Source organism: Hemiscyllium ocellatum, chromosome 39 (assembly GCF_020745735.1).
Source record: "Hemiscyllium ocellatum isolate sHemOce1 chromosome 39, sHemOce1.pat.X.cur, whole genome shotgun sequence".
Taxonomy (NCBI): Eukaryota; Metazoa; Chordata; class Chondrichthyes; order Orectolobiformes; family Hemiscylliidae; genus Hemiscyllium; species Hemiscyllium ocellatum.
In genome coordinates, this window is record NC_083439.1 from 20,657,481 (window position 1) to 20,682,740 (window position 25,260).

At 39.9% G+C, this 25,260-nt stretch overlaps 1 protein-coding gene across 4 annotated transcripts in view; it reads left to right on the forward strand.

Moving 5' to 3' along the window:
• The window catches only part of LOC132834136 (SHC-transforming protein 1-like), a 137,020-nt gene extending 112,636 nt beyond the window's left edge, over window positions 1-24,384 (forward strand). For all 4 annotated transcript variants that reach the window (XM_060852769.1, XM_060852771.1, XM_060852768.1 and 1 more), the window contains 5 exons: window positions 653-791; window positions 958-1,135; window positions 5,041-5,113; window positions 13,809-14,062; window positions 23,552-24,384. In XM_060852769.1, coding sequence (XP_060708752.1) covers window positions 653-791; window positions 958-1,135; window positions 5,041-5,113; window positions 13,809-14,062; window positions 23,552-23,668 — 761 coding nt within the window. In that variant the 3' untranslated portion in view covers window positions 23,669-24,384. The remainder of the gene's footprint in view (window positions 1-652; window positions 792-957; window positions 1,136-5,040; window positions 5,114-13,808; window positions 14,063-23,551) is intronic.
• The last annotated feature ends 876 nt before the right edge of the window (window positions 24,385-25,260 follow it).

Genomic DNA, 25,260 nt, shown 5'->3' on the forward strand with positions numbered 1-25,260 from the left:
CATGCTAATACATTATCATGCAACTTTACCTTATGCAGCAGCGATTTGTGTGGCACCTTGTCAAATTCCTTTTCGAAATCTAGATACACCACATCTACTGGTTCCCAGTTGTCTACCATGCTCATAACATCTTTATAGAACTCCAGTAGATTCGTTAAGCATGACCAGCCTTTCACGAACCCATGTTGTATCTGCCCAATGGGCAATTTCTATTTGTATCATCATTCTTGAAGTGAAGATTGTTTAATTTTGCAAGTTTCAAACTTTTTTTCAATTAATTCTGGTGCCTGTGGAAAATACATCACCAGAATAATTGGAAAGGCAGACTACAAATTGAGTGACACAATTATATTCAGCCAGGAGTTACCTATAAATTTGATCACTGTGAATATGTAGAACTCTAGTTGCTTAACTATTTCATAAAATATTCAATTCCCTGCTTTTCCACCAAGTGGAGAAGTACATCATGAGCTAAATACTAATACTTATGTTTTTGTACTTAATTATTGGTGTTCACAATATTTAGCAATAATAAAAGTTTAATATAAATTGTTTCCTTTTAGAGTGTGTTAAACTTGAAGTGTCAGACTTCATGTAACCTTCTACTATAATTTCATTGGCAAAATCAAACTCTTTTTGCATTATATTTCAGCTTGCCACATTGTAGAGTGCTCTGATGATTTAGCCCAGGATGTTATAAATACCATAGGAAAAGCATTTGAACTTCGTTTTAAACAATACTTGAAGAATTCACCTGTAGTTATTACACCTAATGAAAGGTGTAATGAAAGGTCAGTATATCTGAATATTCCCAATTAAAAAATTTTAAAAGCATTAAGCATAACAAACTAATACCCAGGAAATGGTTTTTATACAGGCCACGACATAAAACAAGATCATCTGATGAAGTGGTTGCACATGTTTTATAGAGTCTTTGCTGCTGTTCTTGTGTTGCAGAAGGCCAGGCCTTGCAATATGGAATGTGGAGGGTGATGAAGATCAGAACCATGGGTACTACAATGAAATGGCAGGTAAACTAGCACCACCAGGAAGCCCAGAAAATGCAAAAGTAAAGGAGGACTCAGCAGCCTACAGTAATAACAGCCAAATAAAAAAAGATGGAGACTTTTCACAGGTTAGTGATAGTGTTTGGTGGTATTTCAATGTCAGATATAGCTAGAGTATTAGATTCTTTATATAAACATTCCCATTTCAAAAGGGTGACTGTCATTTTAGCATTGAATATGAATTGCTGGAAATTATTTGAAAGATTTTACATCTTCTATGTACTTCTATTTCTTTAGTTGTACAGAGGAAACCCAAGTCCAAGTTTATAGTGCAAGTTATCATCATTAAACAGACTAGAAGATAAAACTGGATGAATAATGTTTGTGTAGCAGGAATGGAAAATTACATTTGTGAAAGAATGACATTGCCAACATGATGATCTGAAGTTAGTACTGGAAATGTGCAAAATACAGGTTGAGTATTGGAGTTGTAGTCTTGGGTTTGCCTCCCCACAGGACTAGACTTCACCCTACATTAAGGGATGCCAGTTTAAGACTGATAGGAGGAATTTCTTCAGAGTTGAGTGGTTTTTGGAACTCCTTGTCACAGAGAGCTATAATGCCAGAATCCAGAATGTATATTTAAGATTGAGAGAGATTCTTGATTAGTAGGAGATTCCAGCGTTGCGGGGAAAGGGCAGGGAAATGGGTGAGAGGAGCATCGGATCATCCATGATTCAATTGGATGGTAGAACAGGGAGGGGCTGAATAGGGATAGGTTTTATGGACTTCTGGCTTGACGGGCTGGATGGTCTCTATCTGCACAGTAGGGATTCCATGATTCGCTGAAGGTTCTGCATCTTGATTGCCATCATTGAGACATCTTTCCCCAGTCTCCAGTTAACGCTGCAGCATTGACATAATCACCTTTTTGTTTGCTGAGTAGGCCCTCCTTGATGGCAGTGATCCACCCAACACTAGATGCTGTGGTACCATGGGCACACTAGTGGGCATGCTGAGGTTAAGAAGGCTAGGGCAATAGCCATCACAGATGCATTGTGGTGCAGGGTGACAAAGACTGGGGAAGTGAATATTATGGGATATTCAACATATAGGAAAGACCAGCAAAAAAAAATCACATGGTGTGTTACTGATGAGGGATCAAATCAGTACATTATAATGGAGCAGCTTCACTTGGAAGAATCTATTTAAGAGGAGCTAAGAAACAAAGAGCAGCAAACACTTGTAGCTGTTTACAGGGCACCAAACAGAAGTGGTAAGGTGGAGCATAGCCCTAATCAGAAAATTAGAAATGTTTGCTTGGATAATAATATGAATTTTTGAAGTATTTTAGGGATTGTTTTCTAAAGCAAAATGTTGAGGAACTAATGAGAATATGCTATTTTACTGGGCTCTAATATTATGTAACAAAAAGGGTTAATTAATCCTGTTGTAAAAGAACCTGTAGGGATGTGTGACTGTAACGGGATATGACTGTACATTATGCTTGATGATAGAATTTGATTTCAAGTCAGTGTAAATTTGAACAAATGAAATAATGGGGGTGTTGGGGTACACTGGCTAAGGTGGATGGGACATATATTAAAAGGTGTAAGAATTATTATGTTGTTTAGAGCAACTATGCAATCCTTCAAGGCACAGGAACCCAAAAATGTCAAGTAACTAGCTAACAAAGGGAGTTAAGATTAAAACAAGAATAAAATAAAATGCCTATTTTTCAGAATTTTATTAACAATTGATAATGGTGAGTTGGTGTACATGACATACTTGGATTTCAAAAGGCTAAAGTTGCGTGAGCAAAATGTAAACCACATAGAATAGGAAGTAATGTACTGACATAGGTTAAGGATCCGTTAACAGGCAGAAAACATTAGGAATACGCTAGTAATTCTCACTCTAGCAGACTGTGACCAGTGGATCAGTACCTAGGATCTAGCTGTTCATAATATATTCATTTATTTGGATGTGGGGACTAAATGTAATATATCCAAGGTTATGGATGATGCAAAACTGTGGGAATGTGTGCTGTAAAGAAGATGTAAAGTGACTTTGAGAACTTGGACAGACTTGGTGAATGGGCAAGAACATGCACAATGGGATTTAATGTGGAAAAATGCGAGGTTACCACTTTCGTGGAAAGAACAGATGCAGAGTGTTTCTTAAATGGTGAAAGTCTATAGATATATAAACGATGCTGTGCCTCCTTGTTAATAAGTCACTGAACATGCAGGGTAATGTATATTAACTTTCCTCGTAAGAGGATTTGAATACAAGATGAGTGGAATAATGTTCAATTGTAAAAAACTTTGGTTAGACTGCAAGAGTTCTACGTGCATTTTGTTCCCCGGGATTGAAGGATATTATTGCTGTTGAGGGACAGCAACAAAAGTTCAAGATAAGAGGAAAATTTTGGAATCCTTTTTCCAAAGGACTGTGAAACCTCATTCATTGAATTATGTGCAAAATAGAGAGAGCCAAATTTGTAAAGCCCAATGATGTAGAGAGAAATTGGGTTAGTGTTGGGTAAACTTAATGAAGTGGATGCTCGACCACGATCCTGATGATTGAGGAGCAGGCTCGATGGTTTGAATGGCCTCCTGCATGTATACTTCAAAACTCTTTAAAATTCCAGCTCATTGACTCCTTGCATTTAAAATTGAGTTTCCTATTTTACTGTTCACAATATGTACCCTTTTGTGTGAGATGCTATAAAAGTGATGATGGTCTAGAAATTACATATTCCTTTTGAGTGTTTCCGACATGGGGTCACTTAAAATAGGTCAGGTGGCTAGCCCACCACCTTCCTATTCACCTCAAACTAATCTCCTAATACAGTGGGTGGGTGCCAAATGGGAAGCTTGCCCACCAAATGTAAATAATTAAGGATCTATTGTGCAAATTAAAAGTTCAATCAACCCCAAAAATATACAGCCTTGGTAAAATACAGAAACATGGTGGACATGGGTTGGCAGCTGTACACAACCTAGTCACCCAGGGCCCAAAACTTTCCTTTGCTGTTGCTAATTACTCTAAGCTTTATCTGGCTGCCTTCTGGAAATATGCCTGCATGGACTGACTCCTCCAACTCTTAGAGAAATCCAGTGGCTGTTGAAAGCTTTAAGGATTTAGTGATATAATTTAAGGAGGGGGCTTACAAACATGTAACGGTAAAGGATGCCATAAGGAACACACTGGTGACCACTGGAATTTAGATGTGGTTATAAATGGGTGAGGTCATTATTCGATGAAGTTTGATTGGATATAAAAGTATGAACAATGCCCTTTGTGGAATCAACATTCCATTGTAAATTAATAATATTTCAAATTAAATCAAAGCAGGAGTGGGTCTTTGAAAGAAAAACAGCTAATGTAAGCAGTTAGATGAGAATAGGCAAGTCATTTTAAAGACCTTTATGAAAGAGGAGGGAAGAGAGACAGAGAGCACCTGAATCGGGCAGCACTCCCAAAGATGTTGAGTGCCCCCACCCTAAAATCCAGGAACTTATCTTTTGTCAGGACAGTTCTGATGAGGGCCAGTCAGAAATCAGGGGCCCAGTGCTGCCACTGCCCTCCCTTGACCCAAGCATTTTGGCCTAGGGAACAGCAGGACCCCCATAAAATTTAAGACCTTGATTATTGAGCCTGATGTACCATTCTTTGTCATGGGCACTGGTGCCCTTTGGTGCTGTTTGGAATGATGGAGCTTCTGGCTAATCGGATTGATTGACTGAAAGCTCTCAAACACTGGATGAACAAAGGATGGAAATCCCTCAGTTCGGCACTTTAGCCCATCTGCAGCAATATTAAGATTACCGGTTGAGTTTCATATTGGTCTATCAGTCCTTTCCAAGATTGTGGAAACTACACATCCCTCCATCCTGTGCAGCCCCTGAAATTTTCTGCCCTATCTTTCTGCTGTCTGACTGAGTTATTGTACACAAAGTTATTTTATACATTTCACTTTATTTGAAATGGTTTGCTGTTCATGACATTGAATATGTTGTTTTCACAGACTGCTAGCCCATCATCTGTTACCATTTATGAAAATTATTCAGACCCACACAAAGAAACTTTCATTATGGCAGGTATGTAATGTACCTCCCCGGATTTAAAAATTGTAAAATTTAGTATTTGCGTTTTTTTTAATTAGTCATAAATATTGTAACTCTGCTTTTGGATCATTTTAAAAATTGCATATTGTTGTGATTTTCTTTTATGGATTGAGAGATAAATAATTGAAGATTAAGGATAGTGTTCATTTGGTTACTGAATACACTTAACTGACTGTTTCAGCTTTTTGGTTAACTCAATGTTGTGTTATGAAGTTTTAATTTGTTCCTTTTGATTCAGTATTTCGATTGAATCCAATTCAAAAGATACCAGCCAATCAAATCACAGCTGATCTTTTGATTGGTTTGTTGTTGCTACTTTGCTTTTACTTCACTCTCAGTATATGATTCAAAGTGCTGGAGAAACTGAGCATCTACAGAGAGAGAAAAAGTTTTAAGGCTTCAATTCTAATATGACTTCTGTTGAAAAATCATTGTGGACTCAAACATTAAATCCGTTTCTTTCTCTCAGATGCTGCCAGATCTGCTGAGTTTTTCTAGCCACCTGCAGGATTCTACTTTTATTAGGAAAGAAGTACTAATCAGCTGCCAGGATAGGTCCTCAATCCTGCACCCCAACTCCAAAGCCTCGTACCATCTTCCTTGACTTTACAATGTGGTTTCTGAATCTCACTTCTGTACCTCCTTGTCAGAGTCTCTGCTTTCTACTGAGCTCAGGAACATCCAATCTCTGGGCTTTGTTTTCTTTCCCACAGATTATTGCTAACTCAACTCTTACCTGCACCTCAATCTTCCTCCTGAACTTCGCCCTCTGTCAGACCTGTCCTTCCTAATGCTCAGCCTTTTGTGTTATGACACTCGTCCTTTCCAGGAATTTGTCTCACTCCTGTTCTCACCTCCTCTTTTGACATTCCGTACTCAATGTCGATAAAAACCTTCCACTCTTAGAGTTTTTTTACAACTGTTTTGCATGTTTGTCTACATCTCAATCTGACCTCCCAGAACTCAGCCATCCAAACCTCCTTAAACATGTTTCCCATGTTACCCATTACCTTGTGCATCTCACCCCTTCTACTTTTAATTACTCATGCAACCATCTCCTTAAGCTCAGAACATTTTTCCCTCCGTACACTGTTTTCTTTGCTTCACCAGCTTTCCAGTACTTTCATTACTCTTGTTAACCAGTTTGTTTTCAGCACCTCTGAGCTTCTCCAGTTTTTCTGTAGTGTCACCAAAATATAAATTGATCATCCTTCTCCATCTTTTCCTATCAAGTCACCTATTCCTCTTCCAAATACAAAACATTTTAAGTCTCTTGTCACCATGTTTTTCCATGTGTGCTTGGGCCTTTTGATCTCCTATCAACTTTTTTTTTGGCAAGGCAGGTTTTTGTTGACTATCCTGATTCACCTTAAACTTAGTGGTCAGCTCAGCCATTTTGAAGGTAGTTATGAGTAAAGCACATTGGTTTGCGACTCGAGTAACATAGGCCAAACCAAGTAAGATTGGCAGACTTCCTTCCCGAGAAGACATTTGTGAACTAGATGGAAATGGAATTTTGCAACAGTTTGTTGTTTCATGATTACCACCTCAGGAATTGAAAAGTAATCTCCCTATTGAACTCCGATTGCACCATCTGCACTGGTAGGATATGAACCAGTGCTCCAAAGTATTAGCCTGTGCCTCTAGTTTGTTAGTTCAATGAAATCTCTATGCCTCTGTCTCCCTTCAAAGACTACTTTTCTCAATGCTCGCATAGTATTCAGACTTCCCTGGCATTCTGGTTTCTGATACTATCATTTCTCATCAATCCACACATCTGTCTCATCTTCGTATTCAGTCATTATTCATCTCCCCCTACATTGTCTTTAGTTCAATTGTTCTCTGAATTGGAAAACTCACAACTGAATTTCTTTTACGTGCAGTCATTTAAAACATATGACCAAATATTCATGGAAAGTTAAGACATGTAATAATTTCAAGTCTCACTTGTTGTACGAACAGTATGCCGTGTTTGAATTTAAATTTCATTGTTGACTCCTACCTACATTTGCCAAAGTTCCAATATTTATGCTTTATTGGTTTTGATATTTACATGTCATAAAGCACAATTTCTGTTTTGCGTGTAGTAATGACTACTTTACGACTTTTAGTACTGAGTCTTAAACATTTCCACTGATAGACACAAAGGAGAACAAGTCTAGAATTTATTGTGTATCATTTATTGCCAGCAAGAGGTAGTGGCAAGTCAGTGCAATATATGTTGGAAGATGGTGATGAGTGACAAATCCAGGCCTGCTTTACAAATACTGTCAATCATGGACAAAATCCAGTGGGTTTTAGTTTGATGCTTTCGAGTTTCTTCTGCTGGCAGTTATAACTCAGACACCAAACCACTGAAAGCAGTATGTTTGAAGTTGTAGAAGAGATTATATATACACAGTGGTACAGAATTGGTAAAGCAAATTCTTTTTGTGCTTCTTTAGCCTACTTTTTTTTCAGTTTTCTTTTCTTATTGCTGGTGGCTTGCCTATTTCTAAATTTTTGTGAATGTTTTGTGACTTGGTTTTCAATTCTGTTGGCTACTTAAGCATGGGCATGCTTTAGACTTTTAAGTTGTGATTTATTGTGTGAGATGCGATCAAAATAAGTACACACAACTTTCGTTCTACAGCATATTAGATGATGTCCTCTGGAACTCCTTATGGCTAAAGGTTTTCTAGGAACAGATATTTACCAAGTAGATTGAACAGCTCCACTGAGTTATCTGCATATGAACAGCTGCTTTAAATTCAGAATTACTTTAACCTGTTTTAGAATACAAAATGCAACTTCCATACTTACTTTTATTGTCGAAGCAATAATTCGATGATTCTATAAAGTAAGGATCCTACATAATTAATATTTCAGGCAATTCATGGACTAGATTTCCACAAACTAATAGAAACATTCTGCCAATCAAAGCCAACAGCAGGTCTGATCTTTTTGATGATCCATCTTACATGAACACACAGAATGTGGAGAAACCCACCTCTTCTGCCAGGAATGGAGCATCTGGCCAGATCTTTGCTAACTTGTGCAAAGATATATATGACCAAAGTAAGTTAATTCAAAGACTGAGAATTTCCATCCAAAACTGAAGTTCATTGTTGTGGTACTATTGACACAGGCTTCAGACGCCTCTGTAGTTTTGTAATCTTTTAAGGATAGGCTGTTTATTTTAGTAATTTGACAGCATCTTTCACATTTGATAACTGAATCTTTTAAAATGTTCAACCCATTTGAGGTATTTCTTGCCACTGACCATGGACGATTTACCTTTGAATCTATTGAATACTTCAAGCATTTTCTGAGTATAGATGAAATTATTCAACTTGGGTGAGTAGCACAAAGCTGTCAGTAGTGGGCTGACTGCCCGTTCTACTCTTCTGGTGGAATGGATAACAGGTGCCAAATCTGCAATTTCCTTTTTTCACACTTGAGCTAATGTTGGAAGTTTCTTCTGTACTTGTGATCTCCACCATTGGCAGTTTTTTAAAAATATAACTTTTAGTTATTTGCACAGGATATATTTGTTAATTCTACCAATTAAAACTTTAATGAAAAGCACATCCAATATTTCAGAACGTCAAGATAGTGTAGCTGGGGACAGTTCATGATGCTGTAGGATGACATGGTAAATGTTTTGACTCCCCGACTCTTTTTTTGAAATGTCCCACTCACTGCTTTGAATCTGAAATTCAGAGTTCTCATTTAGATTATTCTCCTGTTATAATTAACAAGCTTCAAGTTGCAGATGTACAATGCCTCTAAGTGTCAGCATTGGGAGGAAAGCAGATCAATATAACTTAAAAATGAAGGAATATACCATTAAGAAAACAGCATAGCTGTGGTTTTGGCATTGGCTATCAAATTGACTAGATGGCTTGAGTCATGGACACACAATGGTTACAATCATTTTTGGTAGGGATTTCTAGGAGACGCATTGAATGGAACTTGATACCTGGGTGGAATTCCATGATAACATTGGTTAATTTTCCTGAAAAAATAACCTCTATTTTGGTCAGGGATAGGGATAGCTGCCTGCATTGTCCCTGGCACAAGAACTGGTGAATTTGCTACTGTGTAAGCTTCAGCTATCTAAGGGTAGGGTACCAGCCAATGGAAGCTGAAGACAAAATTATTTTTCTTATTTGTAAGGTAGAGTGATCAGTTGAAACTAGGCCATTAACTATAATCAATTACAATCTTGTGGAGTCCATTTAACCATAAGATCATGTCCATCTTCAAAACAAACTACAGTTATGCTTATTTATATCCTCTACTATTGCTATGAGGGCAAGGATGGTAAATATAGTGCTTGATATTTCCCATCCCAATGAATTACTCTGATAATGATGCACATATTTGTTTGTAAGGCAGAAAATTCTGCAAATTGTAGAGAGCCAGAATATCTCCCAGCCTGACCACCTACTGTTTTGCCCTGGATATGTCCCTAATTATATGTGAGGAGCACAAGATCAGTCCTTTTACCACATTGTTATAATTTGGTCAGTAAATTGATCTGGTCGTCTGAAAATCTAACCATTTGTTGATCAGTCAAACCTCAACTTCCAAGAATAGTCAATGGCCTAATGGTATTACTGTGAGACTATTAATCCAGAGATCCAGATAATGTTCTGGGGATCTGGGTTCAAATCCCATTATGGCAGATGGTGGAATTGGATGATGATCATGAAACCATTATTGATTCTCAGGTAAAACCCATCTGGTTCATAAATCTCCTTTGGAGAAAGAAACTGTCATCCTTGCCTAGTTTGGCCTACATGTCATTCCAGATGCAGAAGGAAAACTGCCCTCTGGGCAATTAGTGATGTACAATAAATACTGGCCTAGCCAGCAATGCCCATATTTCTAGTTATTTAAATTTGAAAGGAGGTTATCTGCTACTTGGTTAATTTATCAAAATATGTGCAGTTAATCCCTGAAGAAACATTTGCAGCAAAACTGAATAGTCTGTGACAAAATTCAAATGTACAACACAGACATGTATTATTGCAATGTAACAAGTGGGTTGCAAATGCTGTATTTAAAGTAGAAGCTAAGCCTTGACCAAAAAGATGCATTTATTACATCCTTTGAACTATGTTTAAGGAACAGGATTTTGTTCATTAGAAATATTCAGGAGAATATGGCAGAAACATTTAACCAGTAGATGTTGCTTCATTTGTTATGAAGGAAGATGAACCTGGTTTGGTTGATACTATAATCTTTGAACTCCATTTTGCTTTCTCTCAAGACTGTTATGAACAGCAAGGATATTACCAAAACCTGGACAACAGTTCAAGTGGCAAATTTACTTGACTGATCTTCAGAATACTCAATAGATCCTAATCCAGCCAACACGTTTTAGATTTAATTGGAAGCTTAAGGCAGATGGGTAGCAGCAAAATACATAATAGACGGATTAATACTCAGAGTGGGGTAAGGTGTAGGGTTCAGTTTGGCCAGTGGAGAAAGCAGCTTGAGGTAAATACTGGAGAGTGTGTTTGTAGGAGGGGGGAGCAATGCCTTGATAGTTGGTTTCAGAAGCAGCTGGTAATTCTTTATATTCTTATAGCCCGCAGCAATAAATTTAGGTTTTCATGAACAAAGTTAAGACCATAAGACATAGGAGTGGAAGTAAGGCCATTCAATCATGGCTGATGGACATTTCAACTCCACTTACCTGCATTCTCCCCGTAGCCCTTAATTCCTTGTGACATCAAGAATTTATCAATCTCTGCCTTGAAGACATTTAGCGTCCCAGCCTCCACTGCACTCAGCGGCAATGAATTCCACAGGCCCACCACTCTCTGGCTGAAGAAATGTCTCCGCATTTCTGTTCTGAATTGACCCCCTCTAATTCTAAGGCTGTGTCCACGGGTCCTAGTCTCCTCACCTAATGGAAACAATTTCCTAGCGTGCACCCTTTCCAAGCCATCTTGTACGCTTCTATTAAATCTCCCCTTAATCTTCTAAAGTCCAATGAATACAATCCCAGGATCCTCAGCTTTCCTCGTATGTTAGACCTACCATTCCAGGGATCATCCGTGTGAAACTCTGCTGGAGACGCTCCAGTGCCAGTATGTCCTTCCTGAGGTGTGGGGACCAAAACTGGACACAGTACTCCAAATGGGGCCTAAACAGAGCTTTATAGAGTCTCAGTAGCACCACGGTGCTTTTATATTCCAACCCTATTTAGAGTTGCTTCCTATTCATAATTATATCATAGATGTTCAATTAAGTATACTCCAAATTGTAATACCTGGTGCACATGCATCAGAGAACAATGAATTGGTGTCACATTTGCTATCTTCTCCACAGCATTTCAAAATCTATTTAACTTTACAAAAAAAACTGCATCACAATTATTGACCAAATTAACATTTCTATGAAGCAGAATACAATTTTGAAAATAGTTTTTTTTTCAGAGCCACCCAACCATGATTTGTCCTTGTGATGTATGACTATCCCCACAGGAAATGGCTATCACATTTCCAATAAACTGTATGCTAATACAACCCCTGCTCTGCAGGGTCCAGATGGAAATTAAAACATTAAATTAGATCATCTGCTTAGTGCAGATGAAGCATTTCATTTGCAAGCAAGGGTTTGATGAAACCTCTGAACTGGAATCGAGCCATTTCTGATTTGCAGTCATTAGCACTGCAGGATCTTTGTTTTCTGTTTCACTTTTTTTGTTTTTGCAATCATTTAAGGCATTCTGAACTGGCATTATACTAGAGTGTAAGTAAACCATTTGATAGTTTTTTTTCTGGAAATTGGACTTATCTGTGATATGATTTGTCTATGTTTTCCTGTTAATTTGCAGGAAATTAACTCAACATATGGTTCTAACTAATGAGCACATCAGATATCAGTGCCTCTGCTGTCAGCCCACTAATTTAACTTTGTGAAGAAATGCAATCCAGACAGTCTGTGGTAGTCCATAAATAAAATCACATTCTTTTAAAGAAACAGCAAAATAACATATTTGTAGCAGTTACAAGAACTTAAGAACCAGGAGCAGAAGTAGCAAGTATAGGATTTGATGGAAAAGGAAATTGCATTCAGAATGCAGTCAAACAGGTCGAGTATGATCTTGTAATCCTTCCAAACATATGTCAATGGTGAGGAGAGATTGCTGGTCACCAATGTGATGAAAGTAAATTGGAGCCTATCCCATCACAATCCATAGCTCCAAGTTACTGCAGCCATGTGAAAGTGCATGTTGCCACAGCAATTCTGATTTATTAATAGCAGACAATTGGCTTGGTGGATTGGATGGTTGATATGGATCAGATTGGTGCCAACAGGAAGGGATTCAATCCCAGTTCAAATTGAGGTGGGTTTGGGACCTGCTTCCTTTCCATAACTGTGATGGAGATTAAGTTGCAGTGGGTCAGAATTACTTACAAGCAGAGAACTGCAGAAGAAGCAGGCCTTTTGAGCCCTAGAACCTATTCTGCCATCACAAAGATGATGGTTGATCTGATTGTGGTCTTAATTTCACTTTTCTGCCTACTCTGTCGTCACCTTCAACTTCCTTGTAGATCAAAATATAACTCCACCTAAACTATATTCAATGACCTGGGCTCCACTGCTCTCTGGTAGATGACCCACTGTTGTCATTCTTTACTGTGCCTATGAAATCAAAAATAAAAGTTACAAATTTGAGAATTACTACCATATGAAAATACACTTACTTTCATGTGTGTATACTTATCCTTAAATTGCTTTTCAATTCAAAGGTCAAATGCAATTCATGTAATCCTTAAATTTAAGGCCATAGAAGTTGTGCTGGATTACTAGAAGTAATAAACAACAACATAACTATCAAAGGGTGTCTAAATGTAGTTCTGGACTATTGTGTAGCAGTATTTATCTGAACACTCTGTTTTGTCTTCACAGACATTTGATAACAATGTTGGACATGTTGCATTGCGGTGGTGTTACAATAAACCTAAAAATGGGCTGTCTTGTATTAGAGAACACTTGAACATTAACATCAAGACTGATAAGTGGTCGAACAAAACACTTCTACACTATTAGTATTCAATTACAAAATAACTTGGGTGCTTTGCTGCCGGATCAATTGTTAACTGCATCACGAAGTAGGATATTGAAGCATAAAACTTGCAAAGTTCTCCAATTTACTTTGTTGGCCTTTTTTGGCTAACACAAAAGGGTGTTAGTGGAAGTGCTTTAGTTGACTTTGGCATCCTCAGATTAGGGAGGGTAAACTCATCCATAACTATTCTCCCCGATCACTGGTCCATTACGTCCTCAATAGAGTCTGTCACTACTTATCTCCTCTGTCATCTTTTTTAAAGATCTTACAAATGTTGCTGTTTTGTAATACGCCTGAAAAATGGTCATGTTAGTAGGGTTCCAGAGAGTTGATGGCATCTGGAAAAGTATGTGTGAGCATGAGTTGACACCTTTTTTTAGAGAAGGAGAACGAAAACGAATGTCAAAAATACTTCAGTGATGAAATGCAGTATAATTCCAGATGTAATCCAGGACCAACGTTTAGTGTTGTGATGCTGGCTGCTTGTCCTCAGCCTATTTATCTTTATAAGTGAGTGTTTTGTCCTTCGTTTTTTGATTATTTCAGAGTAAATAAGTGTCTACAATAATTTTCCAAACTCTGATTATTTTACCACAGAACAAGCGGATGCTGCAACATTCAACAAGACTACAGCTGTCCCATTGTCCAATACCTTGTCTTCGATGAGAGAGCAGCTGGCAAAGGAAGTCTGGTACCGTGGACGAATGAGCAGACAGGAAGCTGAAAAGCTGCTGATAAAAGATGGTGACTTTCTGGTACGGGAAAGCGTGACCACACCAGAACAATATGTACTGACTGGGCTGCAGGGAGGACAAGCTAAGCATTTACTACTGGTGGATCCTGAAGGCTTGGTAAGTATTAGAGTGGAGAAGCAATTATAACAATAAAAGTTTTAAGATTAAAGAATGCCATGGCAAACTAACAACTGCAGAGGTGTATTAAATATCTAGCAAATCCTGTTCTACCATGAAAAATATGAAATATTTTTAATTTTAATGCAAGTTACTACTACAAGTTACAATCTACAAATTACAATCTTGTTACCTGGCAAATATTACTACATTAGTCTTCATGGTGTTGCATTGTGGTGGCCTGCAGTGCAAGTCTTAAGGTTCATCAAGGCATCTCAATATGACAGGGTGATGATGCATACAAATACTATAATTTCTTTTTTTCATTTCCCTTTGCATATTTCACTCTGTGGTACATACTGTCAAAATACTGAACTATTGATATTGGCTAACTTGTTCCTTAGCCTTGGCTGTAAGTGTGTTGACATTAGTGGGCGGCACGGTGGCACAGTGGTTAGCACTGCTGCCTCACAGCGCCTGAAGACCCGGGTTCAATTCCCGACTCAGGCGACTGACTGTGTGGAGTTTGCACGTTCTCCCCGTGTCTGCGTGGGTTTCCTCCGGGTGCTCCGGTTTCCTCCCACAGTCCAAAGATGTGCGGGTCAGGTGAATTGGCCATGCTAAATTGCCCGTAGTGTTAGGTAAGGGGTAATGTAGGGGTATGGGTGGGTTTCGCTTCGGCGGGTCGGTGTGGACTTGTTGGGCCGAAGGGCCTGTTTCCACACTGTAAGTCTAATCTAAAAAAAAAATCTAATAACAGTACAAGATTTTCATTTAAAAGCACATTGATTTAATCTCCTATTCTGTTGTCTCCATATGAAGATTAATGGACTTGGTACATGTTTTTATAAATCCTTATGATGTTTTTAGTGGAACTATGATTTTGTAGCCATAACAGAGACTTTGATATTACAGGGGCAGGAATGATTGGATGCTCCAGGGTTTAGATGTTTCAAAAGGAAGGTGGGGAGGTGAAAGAGGTGGGGGAATGGCATGGAATCAGGGATAGTATCTCAGCTGCAGAAAGTGAGGCCATTAAGGAGGGTTTGTCTACAGAGTCAGTATGGATGGAAGTCAGAAACTGGGAACGAGCAGTCACTTTATTGGGAGTTTTCTACAAACCCCTTAATAGCAACAGAGATACAGAGGAGCAGACTGGAAGGCAGATTTTGGAAAGACGCGGAAGTTACAGGGTTATTGTCATGGGTGATTTAACTTCCCTAATATTGACTGGAACATCCTTAGTTCAAATAGTTTGGACGGAGCAGTTTTTGTCGGGTGTGTCCAGGAAGGATTTCTGATGCAAAATGTAGGTAGGCCGACTAGAGGGGAAGCCATATTTGATTTGGTGCTTAGCAACGAACCAGGCCAGGTGACAGATCTCTCGGTGAGAAAACATTTCAGTGATACTGGCCTTTATTATAGTCATGGAAAGGGATAGGAGCAGATTGTATGAGAAAGTATTTAATTGGGCGAGGGGGAATTACAATAGTATTAGACAGGAACTGGGGCATGGAAATTGGAAACCAATGTTCTCTGGGAAATGCACGACAAATGTGCAGGTTGTTTAGGGAGCACTTGCTGATAGTGCTGGATAAGTTTGTCCCACTGAGGTAAGGAATCGATGGTAGGGTGAAGGAACCTTGGGTGACGAGGGTTGTGGAACATTTTGTCAAGAGGAAGAAGGAAGCTTACTTAAGATTCAGGAGGCAAGGATAGAATAGGGCTCTAGATGGTTATAAGGTAGCCAGGAAGTAACTGAAGAATGAACTTAGGAGGTCTAGAAAGGGCATAATAAATCTTTATGGGTAGCATTAAGGAAAACCTAAGGCATTCTCCACTTACGTGATGAACAAGAAGCCAGCCAGAGAGACCGTTGAGCTGATCAGGGATAGGGAGGGTACTTGTGCCTGGAGTTGGAGGTGGTTGGGGAGGTCCTTAATGAATACTTTGCTTCAGTGTTCACTGCTGAGAGGGATTTTGATGTTTGTGAGGACAACAGGAAATAGGCTGATATGCCCAAACAGGTTAATGTTGAGGAGAATGTGCTGCAAATTTTGAAAAACATAAGGATAGATAAGTCCCCTGGGCCAAATGGGATATACCCAAGGTTTCAACAGGAAGCGAGGGAAGAAATCGCTGCGCCTTTGGAAAGGATCTTTATATCCTCCCTGTTCCACTGGAATAGTGCCAGATGACTGGAGGGTGGCAAATATTATTTCCTTGTTCAAGCAAAGGAATAGGGATAATCCTGGAAATCACAGACCAGTCAGTCTTAGGTGCTGGGCAAATTATTGGAGAGGACTCTGAGAGAAAGGATTTATGATTATTTAGAAATGCAAAGTTTGATTAGAGATAGTCAGCATGGCTTTGTGAGAGGCAAGTCATTCCTCACAGGCCTTACTGAATTCTTTGAGGATGTGACAAAACATATAGATGAAGGTATAACAGTGGTGTACATGGATTTTAGAAAGGCATTTGATAAGGTTCCTCATTCAGGAAGTAAGGAGGCATGAGTTACGGGGAAATTTGGCTGTCTGGATACAGAATTGGTTGGCTCATAAAAGGCAGAGGGTGGTAGTAGATGGAAAGTACTCAGTCTGGAGCTTGGTGATCTGTGGTATTCTGCAGGGAGTCGAGTTGGTTTGAATCCGCTTGAGTAGAAACAGACATCAGTTAAATAGGGAGTCAAGTTGAGTGTAGTCAGCTCAGATCCGATTGAATTTAAGGCTGCACTGTCCTTAAATCTACTGCCATTTTGAATATTTGTCAACCAGCTACAAAAAAAATAAAGCTCACATCAATTTTAATTTTATAATTTATGGTTCTTCTATATCTGGGAATGAAGCTGTAGCCCCAGTGTTGCAGATATCTGTTTGCTTCTACAGATCAGTCTTAGTCAGTTTCTCCTAAAATTTCTTGCAACTCTCAAATTAATAAAGATATAATTACTTTAACGGGTAAAAAATGAGGTCTGCAGATGCTGGAGATCACAGCTGAAAATGTATTGCTGGTTAAAGCACAGCAGGTCAGGCAGCATCCAAGGAATAGGAAATTTGACGTTTCGGGCATAAGCCCTTCATCAGGAATGAGGAGAGTGTGCCAAGCAGGCTAAGATAAAAGGTAGGGAGGAGGGACTTGGGGGAGGGGTGATGGAGATGTGATAGGTGGAAGGAGGTCAAGGTGAGGGTGATAGGCCGGAGTGGGGTGGGGGCGGAGAGGTCAGGAAGAAGATTGCAGGTTAGGAGGGCGGTGCTGAGTTGAGGGAACCGACTGAGACAAGGTGGGGGGAGGGGAAATGAGGAAACTGGAGAAATCTGAGTTCATTCCTTGTGATTGGAGGGTTCCCAGGCGGAAGATGAGGCGCTCCTCCTCCAGCCGTCGTGTTGTTATGTTCTGCCAGTGGAGGAGTCCAAGGACCTGCATGTCCTCGGTGGAGTGGGAGGGAGAGTTAGTGTTGAGCCACGGGGTGGTTGGATTGGTTGGTCCGGGCGTCCCTGAGGTGTTCTCTGAAGCGTTCCGCAAGTAAGCGGCCCGTCTCCCCAATATAGAGGAGGCCACATCGGGTGCAGCGGATGCAATAGATGATGTGTGTGGAGGTACAGGTGAACTTGTGGCGGATATGGAAGGATCCCTTGGGGCCTTGGAGGGAAGTGAGGGAGGAGGTGTGGGCGCAAGTTTTACATTTCCTGCGATTGCAGGGGAAGGTGCCGGGAGTGGAGGTTGGTTTGGTGGGGGGTGTGGACCTGACGAGGGAGTAACGAAGGGAGTGGTCTTTGCGGAATGCTGATAGGGGAGGGGAGGGAAATATATCCCTGGTGGTGGGGTCCGTTTGGAGGTGGCGGAAATGACGGCGGATGATACGTTGTATACGGAGGTCGGTGGGGTGGTAGGTGAGAACCAGTGGAGTTCTGTCTTGGCGTTTGGAGGAGCGGGGCTTAAGGGCAGAGGAACGGGAAGTGGAGGAGATGCGGTGGAGGGCATCGTCGATCACGTCTGGGGGGAATCTGTGGTCCTTGAAGAAGGAGGCCATCTGGGCTGTGCGGTGTTGGAACTGGTCCTCCTGGGAGCAGATGCGGCGGAGACGAAGGAACTGGGAATATGGGATGGAGTTTTTACAGGGGGCAGGGTGGGAGGGGGTGTAGTCCAGGTAGCTGTGGGAGTCAGTCGGTTTATAGTAGATGTCTGTGTTGAGTCGGTCGCCCGAGATAGAAATGGAAAGGTCTAGGAAGGGGAGAGAGGAGTCTGAGACAATCCAGGTGAATTTGAGGTCGGGATGGAAGGTGTTAGTAAAGTTGATGAACTGTTCAACCTCCTCGTGGGAGCATGAGGCAGCGCCGATACAGTCATCGATGTAGCGGAGGAAAAGGTGGGGGTTGGTGCCAGTGTAGTTGCGGAAGATGGGCTGTTCCACGTATCCCACGAAGAGACAGGCATAGCTGGGGCCCCTGCAGGTGCCCATGGCAACTCCTTTAGTTTGGAGGAAGTGGGAGGATTGAGAAGAAGTTATTTGGAGGAAGTGGGAGTATTATTTTAACTCCTAAAATCTGTTGTAAAACATTATTGCATTCTTTGAAAGAATATACTGTGAAAGTTGGAAGAGTCTGTCACTCAGTCAAGAAATCTATCTTACAAATGTTTAGACTAACCAACTCATTTAAGTATTTATTATTGTATTCTCACCTATCTTTATGTATTCTGCTTGTCATAGCTTTTGTTCTTGCTATTTAAAATGTACTGTATTGAAAAATAAATTGGATTTTGTGTATTAGTTCCTATTTTATTTGCTTATCTCCCTTTAACCATGGTACAACTATTTTTTTTTTCCCTTGTCATCTGTAATCATGGTTGTCCTGATGGCTTACTGTGTATTAGGATTAATTCATATAGAGCAAGAAGTCCTAGGTTGATGCCAAGGTGGTGCTGAGTTAGAACTGCCACTGGTGTCTGTAAATGACCTCAAGCACCTTGATTCAAGAATGAAAAATTCAACCAAGATTTCCACTTCTAATCATTACCCCATTGTCCCCAGTGGAAAATCTGTTAGTGCTGAGAATGGGCAAGAATAGGTACAGGTTCAGCACTTCTATAGACTCATTACCCGCTGGCTTTCAGTGATCGTCTAACTGACCAACTCAAACTATGTAGCTCAATGCTTCTCAAGTCTATGGCATTTTACATCAGCATTAGGAAAATTATTGGAGGAAAAATCAGGCATATCTTTCTTGGGTCAATTTTAAGCTTTCATTTTTACTCTAGTTGTGTTGTCTAATGCAGACTGTGCTGACAGAACTCAAGGCAGAATGTTTAAGATAGCATTAATTGTTTTCTGCAGTTTAGAAATAAGAACAAAGAAAATTTACAGCCCAGTAACAGGCACTTCGGCACCCCAACCCTGAGCCGATCCAAATCCACCGTCTAAACTTATTTCTCAAATCCTAAGCATCTGTATCCCTCTACTCCCCACCTACTCATGCATCTGTCCAGACGCGCCTTAGATGAATCTACCGTGCCTGCCACTAATACCTCTGCTGGCAACATGTTCCAAGCACCTGCCACCATCTGTGTGAAGTACTTGCCGTGAACATCCCCCTTAAACTTTTCACCTCTCACCTTGTACGCATGACCTCTCGTTACTGAATTCCTTACCCTGGGAATAAGCTTATCTCTATCCACCCAGTCTATACCCTTCATGATTTTGTAGACCTCAATGAGGACCCCCTCAATCTCTTTTTTTTTCTAATGAAAACAAGCCTAACCTACTCAACCTCTCTTCATAGCTAGCACCTTCCATACCAGGCAACATCCTTGTAAACCTTCTCTGCACCCTCTCCAAAGCATCCACATCCTTTTGGTAATGTGGTGACCAGATGGTTCATTGTATTCTAAATGCGACTGACCCAAAGTCTTATACAATTTTAACGTGACCTGCCAGCTCTAATACTGCATATCCCATCCGATGAAGGCAAGCACACCATCTGCCTTCTTGATCACTCTATTCACCTATGCAGCCACCTTCGGGGTACAATGGACCTGAACTTCCAGATCTCTCTGCTCATCAACTTTTCCCAAGGCTCTTCAGTTTACAGTATAGTTTGGTCTAGAATTAGCTTTCCCAAAATGTATCACCTCACATTTGCCTGGATTGAACTCCATCTGCCACTTCTGTGCCTAACTCTCCAGTCACGATTTGGAGATGTCGATGTTGGACTGGGGTGTACAAAGTTAAAAATCACACAACAGGGTATTCGAACAGATGAAAGACTCAACAATCAAGGTATTTTTCAATGTATAATTTCAGTTACATCACACTAAATGTTTCCTATAAATTCTGTACCTTACAATTGTGTCCTCCACAATCACCTGATGGAGCGTCACTCCGAAAGCTAGTGTGCTTCCAATTAAAAACCTGTTGGACTATAACCTGGTGTTGTGATTTTTAAACTTTCCAGTCTATCTGTATGCTTTGACAGTCCCCTATACTTTCTGCTCCTCCATCAATCTTCGTGTCATCTGCAAACTTACTGATCAGACTAACAATGCCCTCTTCCAGGTCATCTATGTATATTGCAAACAACAATGGCCCCAGCACTGATCCCTGGGGAACAACACTGGTACCTTTCTCTATTTTGAGAAGCTCCCTTCAACTACTAATCTCTGTCTCCTGTTGCTCAACCAGTTCTTTATTCACCTAGCTAGAACACCCTGCACACCATGTGACTTCACTCTCTCCATTAGTTTACCATGGGGAACCTTATTAAACGCCTTCCTGAAGTCCATGTATATGACATCTACAGTCCTTCTTTCATCTATCAACTTGGTCACTTCCTCAAAGAACTCTATTAAGTTGGTAAGGCACGATCTACCCCACACAAAATCATGTTGCCTATCACTGATAAGTCCATTCTTTTCCAAATGTGAATAGATTTTATCCCTCAGTACCTTCTCCATTAACTTTGCTAACACTGATGTCAGGCTCACTGGTCTATAGTTACCCGGAATATCCCTACTACCCTTCTTGTACAGGGGAACAACAAGAGCAGTCCTCCAGCACCTTCTCCTTTTGTTTAAGGATGCTACAAAGATATCACTCAGGGCCCCAGCTATTTCCTCTCTCTCCTTACTCAGCAATCTGGGATACATCCCTTTCAGTCTTGGGGCTCAACACATCGCCCCTCCTTATGTCAACGTGATCCAGAGTAACCAAACTTCTATCTCTAATCTCAACATTCATCACCTCCCGTTGCTCGGTGAACACTGATGCAAAGTAATCGTTGAGAATCTCACCCAGTTTCTCAGATTCGACACACAACCTTCCTTCCTTATCCTTTAGTGGACCAACTCTTTCTCTGGTTACCCTCTTGCTTCTTGTATAAAAGCCTTGGGATTCTCCCTAATTCTTTGCACAAAAGCTATTTCATGACCCCTTAAACTATTCCTTGTTTATAGAGTCATAGAGATGTACAGTATAGAAACAGACCCTTCGATCCAACCCTTCCATGCCGACCAGATATCCCAACCCAATCTAGTCCCACCTGCCAGCACCCGGACCATATCCCTCCAAATCCTTCCTATTCATATACCCATCCAAATGCCTCTTAAATGTTGCAATTGTACCAGCCTCCACCACATCCTCTGGCAGCTCATTTCATACACATACCACGTGTGGAAAAGTTGCCCCTTAGGTCTCTCTTTTATATCTTTCCCCTCTCACCCTAAACCTATGCCCTCTAGTTCTGGACTCCCCAACCCCAGGGAAAAGACTTTGCCTATTTATCCTATCCATGCCCCTCATAATTTTGTAAATCTATATAAGGTCACCCCTCAGCCTTCAACGTTCCAGGGAAAACAGCCCCAGCTTGTTCAGCCTCTCCCTGTAGCTCAGATCCTCCAACCCTGGCAACATCTTTGTAAATCTTTTCTGAACCCTTTCAAGTTTCACAACATCTTTCTGATAGGAAGGAGAGCAGATTTGCACGCAATATTCCAACAGTGGCCTAACCAATGTCCTGTACAGCCACAACATGACCTCCCAACTCCTCTACTCAATATTCAAGAATGGTCCTATTCTCCCGATATTCCTCCAAGGCCTGTTCTGTTATAAGCTGCCTGGACCTTATGTACGCTTCCCTTTTCCTCTTGGCTTGTTGCACAATTTCTCCTGTCATCCGCTGTTCATGAATCTTGCCTTTCCTATCCCTTGTTTTTTAAAGGGACATGCCTATCCTGCACTATCTTTGAAAGCTTCCCACATATCAAATGTGGACTTCCCTTCAAATAGCTGCCCCCAATCCACATTTCCCAGCTCCTGCCTAATTCTGATATAATTGGCCTTGGCCCAGTTTAGTACTCGTCCCTTAGGACCACTCTCATCTTTGTCTACCATTATTCTAAAACTTACAGAATTGTAGTCACTATTCCCAAAGAAATCCCCCACTGTAACTGCTACCACCTGGCCTGGCTCATTCCCCAACACCAGGTCCAATACGGCCCCTTCCCTTGTCGGACTATTGACGTACTGCTGTAGAAAAAACTTTCCTAGACGCTCCTTACAAATTCTGCCCCTTCCAGAGTTCTGATACTAAGTGTATCCCAATGTTGGGAAAATTAAAATCTCCCATCACTACCATAGTATTGCCTCTACATCTTTCCATAATCTGTTTACCTCTTTGTTCTTCTACCTCACACTCGCTGTTGGGGAGCCTGTAGTATAGCCCCAACCATGTAAGTGCACCCTTATTTCTCAACTCCACCCATAACGCTTCACTGATCAAGCCCTCCATAGTGTTCTCCTTCAGCTCAGCCGTGATATCATCCCTGATCAGAAAAGCAACTCCTTTCCCTCCACCCCGCCCCCCCCCCCCCCCCCCCCCAATTATTTCTCTCCCTGTCCTGTCTGAAGCATCTATATCCTGGAACTTTTTTGCCAATCCTGCTTTTCCTTAAACCAAGTCTCTCTGATCACAATAATGTCAAACTCCCAGGTACAAATCCAAGCCCTAAGTTCATCTGCCTTAGCCACAATAGTCCTGATTAAAAGGTATCAGTGAATAGTTTAGATGCAGTGAGAAAATTATTGTGATACAGAAATCAATGTCAAATGCAGACAGCTTATGAAGAATAGGGAAATAATTGCATGCAAAAAGAAATATTTCCAAATACAGAGAAGTAATTGAAGGTTAAAGGTGCCAGAATTCCTTATTCCTCCACTATGCATGCAGTAATAAAGGGTTTACTGTTTCCTTTGCAAGAGCTTCCAACTGTATTTATTATTGTGCTGATTTATTAACTTGAATGTAATTCATACTGACAGGTCAGTATGTTAAACTTGTGGCCTTCCAGTGCAATATTTAACAATTTTTATTGTTCATTATCTAAAAATGAAACTGTATTTTGCATTCTTCACACTGGAGAATTTTTGTGGTCTTAAAAAAATCTTCAACTTTCACAATTTATTTAAATGCATCCCTATTTTTTCTCCTATAAAAGGTGAGAACAAAGGACTGCATATTTGAGAGTGTCAGTCATTTGATCAGCTACCACGTGGACAACCAACTGCCAATCATCTCATCAGGAAACCAACTGTATCTTAAAAGAGCTGTCTAAAACAAACATTAAAGAACTCGGACAAAGAGTTTGCTTGCAGATATAGTAATTTGCACTTGTGCAGGTATTTTAGAAAGCCGTCTTCTGAATGATTACCCACAGACTGACTGCAGAGTTGTTTTCAAAATAATGTTTAAAAACATTGTAGGCTGCAATGGTCACAATCACTTTGTACCTCTGACTTGGTGTTTGCTACAAGAAAGTAATAAATTTAATGTGTCAATGTATATAATATTTTAAGGAATATAAATGAAGAAATAACAAGTGTAGTTACATACTGTGTGAATGCTTGTTTTCTTTATTTCTAAGCACAAATGACATTGAAAACGTGCAAAAGTCAATCCCAATGAAATGCAGACCATGAAAATGTGCCTTGATTCCAAAGAGAAATTACGCATATGAAGAAGCTTTTCTTTTCCAAATGATTTTATCTGCAGTATTCTGTATATTAAAATCATTTGTTTGGAAACTATTTCACTGCCTTTACGCCAGAATTTTAGGAAGCAAAAACGTTTAGGAAGCGGAATGGAGTTTTAGTAATGCCTTTGCTCTGTGCCAACGCAGTTTGCATTTTCAGTACTAATGCCCATATTGCTTTGAAAAGCACCTTAACAATGCAGGGTTTTACTGTTTCCCTTTCTTCTGAGTGTTCAAAGATTTATCACAAATACAAAAACACATGTATCCATGTGTATGTGTGTGTGTATATATATATAATAAATACATTTCTAAAGGAATATTGATTTTTCATATTCGTTACGTTAATTAGTGTATTGAAGCTATTGGAGGAAAATAAATTTTGCAGGATCAAACTTTTTCATAGCTGATAAATGCAGGATAATTTTAGATAAAGGAAATTAATTCTAAGTGTATCTGCTTGTTTATAATATTGTGAATAGTAACAAGGAGAAAGTTAGAATTCTGGAAGCAGAATGATATTTTTAATATTTTTGGCTGTGTTTCCACACTGAAGTACAATATACCTTCATCCTTGCATCAAAGCATGGCATGATTTGAGATTTATTTTACTAAACATATCTCATTTCTATCAGTCTAACTTAATGCCAGATTTCAAGAAACAGATAAGTTATTTCCATTGCATGATAACTTCATCCAATTGAAACAGTTTATTAAAGAAAATCAGTTGAAGTATTTTTAATGCTTAAAATTGTGAATCATGCATGACTTCTAATGCAGTATCATTTGTAAATAATTTTGTGCAGGTATGCTGTGCACGTGAAGAATAAAAGGTTATTTTGGTCATTGCTTTCTCATGATGCTTTGATTTTTAAACAGCGAGGGATATATTAAATAGCATACAGCATTTTATTATTCAACTACTTAAGTGCCTTCATCTATTTTAAGTTATAATGTTGAATAGATTGTAAATGGAATCTGTAATACAATGAATATATTGGAATACAGCAAGTTTGTTTTATATTCTAGTTTCACAATGAATGTCATGGCATAATAACCCTGTTAAAATGCCAAACGGAAATGCAGTTATATCTCAAGTAATCCCAAATGATCATTAATACAATTAATATGAAATGCTGTGATGAGTCACCATCTGAAACTGCAGAAAGCTATCT